The sequence below is a fragment of the Salvelinus alpinus genome, chromosome 3 (genome assembly GCF_045679555.1).
Source record: "Salvelinus alpinus chromosome 3, SLU_Salpinus.1, whole genome shotgun sequence".
In the NCBI taxonomy this organism is placed as follows: domain Eukaryota; kingdom Metazoa; phylum Chordata; class Actinopteri; order Salmoniformes; family Salmonidae; genus Salvelinus; species Salvelinus alpinus.
In genome coordinates, this window is record NC_092088.1 from 65,000,494 (window position 1) to 65,012,407 (window position 11,914).

The 11,914-nt window shown below is 40.9% G+C and overlaps 1 protein-coding gene across 1 annotated transcript; it reads right to left on the bottom strand.

Annotated features, from left to right (window-relative positions):
- Window positions 1-3,625: 3,625 nt before the first annotated feature.
- On the bottom strand, window positions 3,626-10,814 carry LOC139571127 (F-box only protein 9-like). Its single transcript, XM_071393716.1, has 13 exons — window positions 10,601-10,814; window positions 9,538-9,618; window positions 8,797-8,931; window positions 7,300-7,357; window positions 6,815-6,902; window positions 6,568-6,695; window positions 6,127-6,241; window positions 5,809-5,927; window positions 5,511-5,601; window positions 5,323-5,418; window positions 5,101-5,194; window positions 4,261-4,421; window positions 3,626-4,103 (listed from the first exon to the last, which is right to left on the bottom strand). The coding sequence occupies exons 1-13, from the start codon at window positions 10,601-10,603 to the stop codon at window positions 3,995-3,997; spliced, it is 1,278 nt and encodes a 425-aa protein (XP_071249817.1). The 5' UTR covers window positions 10,604-10,814; the 3' UTR covers window positions 3,626-3,994.
- Window positions 10,815-11,914: the final 1,100 nt, after the last annotated feature.

Below are 11,914 nucleotides of genomic sequence, written 5' to 3' on the forward strand. Positions count from 1 at the left end.
TGGGTCAGTCATGGTGTGGGGTGGCATTTCTTTGGGGGGCCGCACAGCCCTCCATGTGCTCGCCAGAGGTAGCCTGACTGCCATTAGGTACCGATATGAGATCCTCAGACCCCTTGTGAGACCATATGCTGGTGCGGTTGGCCCTGGGTTCCTCCTAATGCAAGACAATGCTAGACCTCATGTGGCTGGAGTGTGTCAGCAGTTCCTGCAAGAGGAAGGCATTGATGCTATGGACTGGCCCGCCCGTTCCCCAGACCTGAATCCAATTGAGCACATCTGGGACATCATGTCTCGCTCCATCCACCAACGCCACGTTGCACCACAGACTGTCCAGGAGTTGGCGGATGCTTTAGTCCAGGTCTGGGAGGAGATCCCTCAGGAGACCATCCGCCACCTCATCAGGAGCATGCCCAGGCGCTGTAGGGAGGTCATACAGGCACGTGGAGGCCACACACACTACTGAGCCTCATTTTGACTTGTTTTAAGGACATTACATCAAAGTTGGATCAGCCTGTAGTGTGGTTTTCCACTTTAATTTTGAGTGTGACTCCAAATCCAGACCTCCATGGGTTGATAAATTTGATTTCCATTGATAATTTTTGTGTGATTTTGTTGTCAGCACATTCAACTATGTAAAGAAAAAAGTATTTAATAAGAATATTTCATTCATTCAGATCTAGGATGTGTTATTTTAGTGTTCCCTTTATTATTTTGAGCAGTGTATATTGGGCCAATCTCAGGCTTGTAAGTATCTAAAGAAATGGGCATTTGGAAAATTGAATGTATTTGAAAGAAATTAAAATAATGCAAAGGTGCCATCTTTATAGAGGTCACTGAGTGATTTCACACCATTTTGTCTCCATATATCAAAAGCTTTGTCTGCAAGGGATGGTGGAAATAGCCTACAAACAAAAGGTGAGTAGGCAAGAATATCACTAATATCTAGGTTCAGCCTTAGGTTATTCCATATCTTGAGAGTTTGTCTGACCAGGTAATCTTTACTGAAGGTAGCAAATGGAGCTGGTAGGGGAGAGCATACGATAGCTCTTAAAGATGTGGCCATACAGGATTTGGATTGTATAATTGACCCTGGAGTTAAAGTCAAGAGGCTGAATCCAAAACATGAAAGTGAGGGAGCCCCAAACCCCCTAGTTCTTTTAGATTTTGCAGTATGGCTTTACGGATTTGTGGCTTTTATTATTCCATATAAACTATGAGATCATTGTGTCCAGCACCTTTAAAGTTTTAGGTACAGCAATGAGGTAAACACCGGTAAAGACTGTACTTTCACTCTCAAATGATCCCTGGAATGTTACTAGGGTCAGATTCTTCTGCGTGTGCGTGATAAGTTGAATTACTCCTATTTAACATGATCTATGTATTCATCGTCTGGAGCCAAGTAACTACCAGGTGCATTGAGAACGCTGTCACAGTGTCAAATTTATCCAGTAAGTAACTTTATCCAGTGAGTATGGAAACTCTCCTTAGAGAGGTTCACCTGCACCGTAAATTCATGACTCAGGAGAGCTATAGCTCAAAACCAGTTGCAATAATAGCTTTGTCTGTTGTCCATCAGTTGATCAGATTTGAAAGTATTTGCATCAAATGGCACTGATCAGAACAATGAATTCTGTGAACGAGAAATATTAGAAATTGTCATTTATATTTTAGGTCTTGCTTTAGATATTGCCGTTGTTGTAGCAATAGTTTATGTACGAGGACATTTTATGAGAGCCCTAATCTCTCATGAACAGATGCAATCACGTAATATTTTAGTTATGGGTGTCTGAGATTGAGAGCCCTAGCTACTGCACAAGACCATTCCTCTACAGTAGCAATTTAGTTTCTATTTAATGTTTCCCAGTTTGTATATTTATGACCTACTTTATTGCAACATATTATGCAGCAAAAATCACACTGATAATGTCATGGATTGGGTTGAAAATATATGAAGTAGATAAAGGTGTCCACTCCACCCTCAGAATCCAGCCTCTGGTATGACACATTCTCATATTCTCAGTATCTCTTTACCCAAGTATTACTGGTACTACCTGTATTCTTTGAATTTCAACCTCAACTCCATGGAACGCATAAAATAATAAATACATTTAATGTACAAACTAAACTTACAATTCTGTATCATATTTAATATATGTGCATGGTTCATGCTGTTTTAAACCGACACCTCTCTTACACTCAAGTGTTTGACTCCTTGTTTTCACTCATTAGATTGAATCAGGCTACAAGTTACATCAAGCCATGACGTTTGAATGCGACTCATTTTCTCCAAAGCATTTCCTTAATAGATGTTGCTACTTATGTTTGTTCCCTTAATTATGGTGTTGTATTGTAGTCCACATATGCCTTAATTATAAAGTTCAGGGGCCAAATCACCAACTTATGTTGTAGAGATGTCTCTCTTTGAAAGACATTTATAGCCACATAATACTGAAAAGTGGAAATGCTATGTTAGCTGTTTGAATTATGTAATCAAATGATGAAATGTTCTCAGATAAATGACTAGTTGAGAATGAAACAGCATGACAACATTCTCATGTCCTCCCAATCTGTGAATGGACTGCAAGATCAGAAGTGTATCTACAGTAGTCTGTAAAAATGTTCTCAGCTTTCTAACAATGCAAGTAAAGCCATGTCCTAGATTGGAAATAATAAAATCATTCATGTTTTGTCTGTATCTCCTGTGATGTATTTCAGGCATCGTTCTAGAGCACTTTGATCAAGTCAAAGCCAGTACTGCTTCCTCAATAACCAGGGTAGGCCGTCATTGTAAATAAGAATTTGTTCTCAACTGACTTGCCTAGTTAAATAAAGGTTAAATAAATAAATAGCACTAGGATCTTATCACCCCCCATTGCAATTATCACTTACAATGATATTCCCTATACACACCTTCCTATTATTAAGCCAGCTATCATACAGTAAGCCTATTATTTAAATATAGATGCATATCACCCCATAAGTAATCATGAAGCTTGTGGGGATTGTCATGTCACAAATCCTAGATGATTTCTTCCTCTGTTCTTATATGCTAATCTTCCCTGGTATGTGACCAAACTATCACCTGGGGGAACACTCTCTTTTCACCCCAGACTGATCCATGGGTTATAAAAAATGATGGCTCTGAAGATGAAAAAAAATCTACAGGATTGGAAAACATGCCAATATTATTTATGACGCTTATGAGGACACACTAGCACACCTGAACAACTATCAAAGGGCATGTGAAAAGATGAGATTTTATCATTCATTTCACCATTATCATCTGAGAGGAAGGCTGATTTGAGGTTATGCATTTCATCAATTCCATTTAGATAAATATCACTAAAGAGAGCCTTTACAATTTTACATATTTTGTAATCTGATACAAATATATAGTAAATCAAATTAGTTTTAATCTAAATCCATTTCAGCCCTGGGTTCCTAGAATATGCAATAAGTGGATTGATTATGTGTTCCCTGGTCAAAAAAAGTGATTTAGAATGAAATAATTTAAATGTGTGTTCGACGAGGAAGAGTGTTGTATTACGATTGAGGGTGTGGTAAGAGGAACTCCATCAGTGTTCTGCTTTTGTTGTGCGCCTTATAGTGATAAAAAACAACTACACAGTTTCCACTTGTTTATTCCAGTTGATTTACCATATGGGAGAAAATATATTACTAGAGAATTAACAAAAACAACGTCAAAATATTCATTATTGGAAATGGGTGAAAAATCTATTATTGACATTTTATGTCATCATACTGGACAACTACCCAGTCTTCAAAAGAATCAGTAGAATAATTGTTGTTTTCTGTGACAGCCATAGACATAATGGCTATGTGGCACACACTAAGTTTAGAATCAGATGCAGGTTGATACATTCATTAAAAATCATAGTTCAGCCCAAAGCCAACAGGCAGAGAAATATGCATTTAGTCTAAGTGTTGTGTAAACTTTTGGGTGGTGACGTTTATCTCTTCTCTCTAGGCTTCCCTACAGTGGGCGTTCAGAAAATGCTGTATAGCTTTTCACACGTGCAAAGAAGAAAGATGCATACATCTGGTCCAAGTCGAAGGCAGTGACAACCGTTTCTCCGGTGGATCTAAAAAATAAAAATAAAAAACATTTATGCTGCTTTAGGAGATGGATACACCTGAGAACTCAATGAAAAGTTACATTTCCAATCACTTTTCTCTCTTGCAATGACATTCATTGAATGAGTGGTGTCAAATCAAAACCTTAACTTCCCAGTGTATTACCTGTAGTTGATGTGGCAGGAATGGTGAATCCAATTCAGCTTGTTGAAGCTCTGGCGCCCGCCAGACGACAGCTGCAGTCCCACGTGAAAGCTGTGCTCCGTCTCGGGCGCCGCTGGGTTCCGCCGGCAAAACCGAGAGTTTCTCTGGTACTCTGCCACCTTCTGTCAAGAGAGAACACGCACACAGGGATCCGGACAGTCAGAACTGGACAGCCAAAGCACTCTTCAATTATCTGTGAACAATGACATGAGTCCAAAAAGTATTTTATCCTATCCTGTGTCCTGCACTGCACCAGTTAATAGGTAAGGAAACAGACTATCTTGTTGGGTTTAAGGTATAACAGGAAAACAAACGGGCCTCCCAAGTGGCCTAAGGCACTGCATCGCTAGCTGTGCCACTAGAGATCCTGGTTCGAGTCCAGGCTCTGTCGCAGCCGGCCGCGACCGGAAGACCCATGGAGCGGTGCACAATTGGCTCAGCGTCGTCCGGGTTAGAGGAGGGTTTGGCCTGCAGGGATGTTCTTGTCCCATTGCGACTCCTGTGGCAGGCCTGGCGCAATACACGCTGACACGGTTACCAGGTGTACGGTGTTTCCTGTAACACATTGGTGCGGCTGGCTTCCTGGTTAAGCTGGGTTGTGTTTCGGAGGACACGCGGTTCTCAACTGTCGCCTCTCCCGAGTCCGTATGGGAGTTGCAGCGATGGGACAAGACTAACTACCAATTGGATACCACGAAATTGGGGAGAAAAAGGGGTAAACAAATAACAGGAAAACAAAATATGCAAATACCTTCCCACGTCAATGAATCCCTGTCCAATGCTGTAACTTCTCTCACTCACCTCTTCTTTTCTCTTGGAGACAACAACAAAGACTTTGGTTTGATTGTCTGTGTCCTGTGACAGACGGTAATGACCACACATAATGGACTCCACCCTGTGTAGAGGGAAAAGGAAAGCCATGAATGTTACAAATCCAACTGTTGTGATCATCTAAAAACACATTATTACCCTCAAATGTGTTACTCCAGACTTGGATGCCAGTGTATGTTGCATTTTAAATACCTGGTGTTCCTGCTACGCAGACGAGGAACGGTGACCAGTGGGTCCTCAGGCGTGGTCAGCATCATGACTTGGCCATCAGGGAAGAAACGCAGATATCTGGGGACACAAACATTATAGCTAGTCTTGTCCGACTGTACAGTCATTAGCATGTCATAACAAGGACACTAGTGACTGACTGAAGCACTGACCTGTAATACTCCACCTGGTGCCAAGCCCTGTAGAATCCATCAAGGGACTCCTCTCCCTGACGAATGTATGCCGTTTTGCTGATGTAAACACCTGCAAAATCAACATTGAATTGACCAAACAAAACAAGCATCTGATAAAATGGGACCAATCTAGTTTTAGCTATGCAACCTTTGCTAGACATGCCAATTGTGCATTGGTATTGAGAAAATTGAGAAGTATATGAAACAAATCCACATATGTTAGAAGGGTTTTTCTTTCTCTAAGGATGATAAATAAGTAATATTCCTTAGTGTTTACCATCAAAGCGCACACGTGGCCTCTCAAGAAACATCTCCCTCCAGGAGTTGAAGGGTACCAGTTTGGTACAGCTCCGGCCCCACACTCTTAGACAGGCCGAACGCCAAATTTCTGGGTCCCTGAGGAGAAATCAACACCAAGGGCATAACAATCTGTTTCATTTAAAAAAAAACAATACATCATTCAGGAGCCTGTTTGATACAGTGTATGGACAGTGTTTCACAGCACTAGAAAGTTTAGCATGAATTAAAATGAATCAAAACCATGTTTGTGGCAAGTACATTTAAAATGTGTTGGATTTGTAATGACTGGTCTGACCTAGCACAAATGTAGAAGCCTCTACAGACTAGGGAGAGCTGCTCCAGGGCACGCAGGTCCAGATCACTAGACACAACCCAACGGAATATGTATATCAAGACCTCTGGAGGCAGTGCTGTGGACAGAAACCCAAAGGAACAGACTGACAGTGAGAGAGATTATGTAATGTATAGAAGTCCATCAAAGTTTGTGTAAAGGTAAACCAGACAGAAAATCCAGTATACTAATTGAGTACTGCAAATCCAATATTCTCCCAGACAGTGGTTCATTGAGTGGTTTATTGAGAGGTTCCAATCCTGACCAAGATCCCAGTGGGATTGAAACATTGTATGCGGGAGCATCTTAATAAACCACTGTGGTAGCATGAGAGTTGCCAACATAACTTTTTTAATGTTATTTGATGTGGGGATTTTTCCTTTCTAACTATTGCAGAAACTCTACCTGAAATGTGCATCTGAGTCATCTCCACCTCAGGAACACATATCTTCAGAGAGTTGTCTTGCAGAGTGAGCTGTTGATGGAAGTAGGCCAGTAGATCCTCTATTTCACCATCCATGTCATTCTCATTGCTAGGAAACAGATATGCAGTATCATTCACATGGTAGAACTTGTATGGAAAAGAGGCATGACACTTTCAGTATGTAGTCGTCATTGTAGTGTTACTGTATACCAACATATTAAGACTTACCCACCATCTGGATCAGGAGAACGACTGTAGTTGATTTTAAACTCAATGTCAGGCACAATCTGCATTGCCCTGCGATAGTACTTAATTGCTGCAAATTTGGGAGGGGAAGAAGTTTAGCTTTTACTTTGTGTAAAACCATTATTCCCAATCCCAACTATAGCCACACAATAATCCCATTCAAATCATGGTACCAATATTAACATTTGAAATCGTAATTACTTTTAAAATCATACTTTAAGATGATTTAAACATGATGTGCAAAAAAATCTAAATGGTACCATGACTTGAATGAGATATGCTACAAATGCAAAAATATTAGCATTTGGAAACAGTTGCGGTCATACCTTGTCCGTAGACTGCTTACTGATTAAGGAAACCAATGTGTCATTTTGTAATTTGGGTGAACGATACATTTAATGGTCAATAATTTTGACCATAAAATACAAATTTAATTTTGTGAAGCATATCCTGTCTCAAAGACATACCTTCATAAACAGCTCCATTTTCTTCTTCCTCAACAGCTTTTAGGAACAACTCTCTGGCCTAAGACAAAGAAACAAACGTTGAGAACGATAGTGAAGATGATGCTGATAGCAGGCAGTAAAATCTGGTGTAAAACTAATATTCTATATGACAGTAAAAATATAAAACTCAACATGCAACAATTTCAAAGATTTTACTGCGTTACAGATCATAAGGAAATCAGTCAATTTAAATAAATTAATTGGGCCCTAATCTATGGATTTCACAAGACTGGGAATACAGATATGAATCTGTTGGTCACATAACTTTTAAAAAGGTAGGGGTGTGGATCAGAAAACCAGTCAGTATCTGGTGTGACTATCATTTGCCTCATGCATTGCGACATCTCCTTTGCATAGAGTTGATCAGGCTGTTGATTGTGGCCTTTGGAATGTTGTCCCACTCCTTTTCATTGCTGGATATTGGCGGGAACTGGAACACGCTGTCGTACACGTCGATCCAGAGCATCCCAAACACGCTTAATGTGTGATATGTCTGGTGAGTATGCAGGCCATGGAAGAATTGGGACATTTTCAGCTTCTAGGAATTGTGTACAGATCCTTGGGACATGGGACCGTGATTTATCATGCTGAAACATGAGGTGATGGCGACGGATGAATGGCACGACAATGGGCCTCAGGACCGCATCACGGTATCTCTGTGCATTCAAATTGCCATCGATAAAATGTATCGGGATTCATCTGTAAAGAGCACACTTCTTCAGTGTGCCAGTGGCCATTGAAGCTGAGCATTTGCCCATTGAAGTCAGTGACAACGGCACACTTCAGTCAGGTCAAGCCCCTGGTGAGGACTACGAGCACGCATATGAGCTTCCCTGAGACGGGTTCTGACAGTTTGTGCAGAAATTCTTCAGTTGTGCAAACCCACAGTTTCATCAGCTGTCTGGGTGGCTGGTCTCAGATGATCCTGAAGGTGAAGAAGCCGGATATGGAGGTCCTGGGCTGGCGTGGTTACACGTGGTCTGCGGTTGTGAGGCCAGTTGGACGTACTGCCAAATTCTCTAAAACTACGCTGGAGGCGGCTTATGGTCAAGAAATTAACATAAAATTATCCGGGAACAGCTCTGGTGGACATTCTTGCAATCAGCATGCTAATTACATGCTCCCTCAAAACTTGAGACATTTGTGGCATTGTGTTGTGTGACAAAGCTGCACATTTTAGAGTGGCCTTTTATTGTCCCCAGCACCTGTGTAAAGATCATGCTGTTTACTCAGCTTTTTGATATGCCACACCTGTCAGGTGGATGAATTATCTTGGCAAAGGAGAAATGCTCACGAACAGGGATGTAAACAAATTTATGCACAACATTTTAGAGAAATACACTTGGTGCATATGAAACATTTCTGGGATCTTTTATTTCAGCTCATGATTGGACCAACACTTTACATGTTGCATTTATATTTTTGTTCAGTGTAAATGGCTCTAACAAAACAGCTTACTTTTTCCTCCCGGGCCAGTTCCTGTTTTCTTCTCAAGTCTGCAGCTCTTGACGACAGTCCTCTGTTCCCCCCATTGGACCCAGAGTTGGGCTTCAGTTCAGACATCCATTGGGCCCTGAACACATTGAGCTCCACCTAGTCACATGAACAACGGTGTATAAGTGATTGACATTAAGGGTTTCCCTAAGTGAACTGAGCAGTCTTACAAGATTAGCATGCTCTGAGGTTGCCCCATTGGGCAGGTGATTTAAAAATATATATAGAATACTGCAAAGAATTCCAGTAGCCTAAAACTGATATTTCTGGTTCCTCCCCATTGTTTAAGTGGAAGACAGACTATTTATGGCAGTCTGGCAAGTTGAGCCTGCTCTGAGAATGTTTTTACTGATCACTAAATAAAAAATTATTCCAGTACTGATCTTTCTGATTCCTCCCCTATTTGCAGGTGAAAGGCAGGCAATATAATATGGCAATTCTGTGTGTAAATAGCTAATTGATCATAATCTTCGGGCAACCAAAAAAAATACTCATGACAAGTGCATTTCAGACTTTAATGTCAATCCCTGTGTACACACATAAAATGCAATAATCCTCAATCTTGTAAACTTTGTTCATAACTGTGTGTATAGGTACGCTATCATGGCAAAAAAAAAATGCCAATATGGATTTCTATTAAACTCTTCATTATCACTCAGAGTGGTCCTGAGACAATTGTTTAGACCTTTGTATAGGCCATCTTACTTGGAGGTTTGAGTCATCAGTATCTTCATTATCTCCCTCATGATCTTCTACAATGCCACGAGAATTGATAATGCTTTCAGCCTGCAGAACAAAAAAAATAAACGTATTGTAAAAAAATAATAATATAGGCCTAAACATGGCAGAGAATCACAAACGTGGAGTGTCTGGCTGTCTTAACAAATAGGGCTTAAATCATCAATATCGATACCCATTCTCCCAAATACAAGCTGTGTTTATGGAAGTGAAGCGGCTAATTAGACAAGACAGACAAACCACACCCAACCAATATTCAAGGAAGGAAAAAGTGATCAGTGTTTAAGTTACTTTGAGGTGTGAGCATGCAACAAAAAAAGTGCACAAGTTAGCTGCAACACTATTATTCAAACAAATTTGGCACCACAATAGCTAGCTAGCAAACAAGCACCCTTTCTTGGCTTCACCTATTCCCAACATGGCACTAGCTAGTTGACGTTACCTAAACAATTGCCAACTAAACTCAACTCCACGATTTATGATGGATTTGAGCAGCGACTTGTGCGGCGGACTGGAGTTTCTATGTCACATAAAAGTGATCAAAAACGATGTATATCCGCACGAAATATAATTCATTTACACAGAGGACAATGTCATGTGTAAATGCAGGCTATTATTCGGTTGCTGAAATCCGTCGTTTAAAAAAAATTATATTAAAAAGTATCTGACGTCGGAGCTCCAGTCCGCCCAGACTAGTTGCCCTCAACTCCATCGTAAATCGTGGAGATGGCTACTTATAGAAGCAATCAGGGTTTAGCATGCCATTGCCATGTTTTATTTGTCAAACAGTTAGCTAGTTTGTATATTAATCTGTTGACACCTGGCCATTTTAATTTATCAATACATTAACTATCGCTAGCTGACTAGCGAGTTAGTTCGTATCCTTCGTGCTTACGAGACAGGTCATGCAACCACCAGCAAAGCAGTAGGCGTTAGTGACCATACTTGCTGGCTAGCTACGTTAGCCTAGCTAGCTAGATAACAACTGCCTATGTGCAAGGCTTAGCCATAGCAAACGACATTGAGCTACCATTGTGGTCTTCTGTTGTCCGTAAACGTATTCAGATGAGGGTCTACAGATCACGGTCAGAAAAACGGACAACACATCGGGGAAATTTGAGAGATCGCAGAAATGCAGCCATTTCGACGACTTGCCTCGAACAGCTGAGTACTTATACCACGTTCAAAACGACTGGGAACTCGGAAATCTCCGACTTCACTGCGTTAAATACAACTGGGAACTCTGGGGAAAAAAGAACTCCGACTGTGAAAAATAGTTTTGAACGGTCACGCAACTCGGAATTCCAAGTCGGAAACTCGGGCATCTTTGTTTTACTCAGAGCTGAAAATCACTGACGTCATGATTTGACATCGTTCTTTTCCGATTTCCCAGTTGTCTTGAAAGCACCAAGTGTAGAGCATTAAGGGGGGGCCCCCTCCGGAGCAGCATCTGGCAGAACGCCCAGAATATGTTATTTAAATTAAAATAGAGACGGAGTCAGTCACATGTGGGATCCAATCCAATTATTAATGTGTATGTAGGTTTAGATAGCAGTATATACGGCTCTATGTAAGGAACGCCCTTTTTAGACCTCACTTCAGACCGGTACTTAATGCATCTAAGTTTGACTGTGACCTATCCAGCTTGCTGACAATAAAGAGTGATTCATTTAATATTGACTTTGAGTGTGCAGTGAAAGAATTTCCACAACAATTGGCATCTTCCAGGCTGTATCACAACCGGCCGTGATTGGGAGTCCCATAGGGCGGCGCCGGGTTAGGGTTTGGCCGGGGTAGGCCGTCATTGTAAATAAGAATTAGTTCTTAACTGACTTGCCTAGTTAAATAAAAAAATGTGATGATGGGCACCAATCAGAGAATGTTAGAGAACTATTCTTTGTAACTGACACATTGACTGTACCGGTACCCCCTGTATATAGCCCCGCTATTGTCATTTACTGCTGCTCTTTAATTATTTGTTTTTATTAACTCTTAATTTGGGGGGGATTTTCTTCAAACTGAATTGTTGGTTAAGGGCTTGTAAGTAAACATTTCACTGTAAGGTCTACACCTGTTGTATTCGGCGCATGTGATTTTTTTTGTTGTTGATTTGATTTAGTGTTGCTGTCCGTAGCAGGCACCTTTGAAAGGAGTGATTACTGGGGTGGAGTTAAGTGTTGAGGTGGAGCAACTGAAATGGAAGATTCGCTGTGTCTGTGAAGCCTGCCGTTTGGTGTGACGCAGAACCTGTGGCGAACCTGGTAAAACTGAGAAGACACTGTCTGTCGTTATGAAGTAGAGTCTTTACCTGACAAAGTCATGTTAGGATATGTCAGTTATTCTG

Bases quoted from the DNA above. Each gene is read 5' to 3' on its own strand.
- LOC139571127 (XM_071393716.1), bottom strand. The intron at 6,242-6,567 runs GTAGAGTTTCTG...TTCTGTCCACAG, and splicing joins GACTCAGATGCACATTTCAG to CACTGCCTCCAGAGGTCTTG. The intron at 5,928-6,126 runs GTCAGACCAGTC...ATTTCTCCTCAG, and splicing joins GGCTTCTACATTTGTGCTAG to GGACCCAGAAATTTGGCGTT.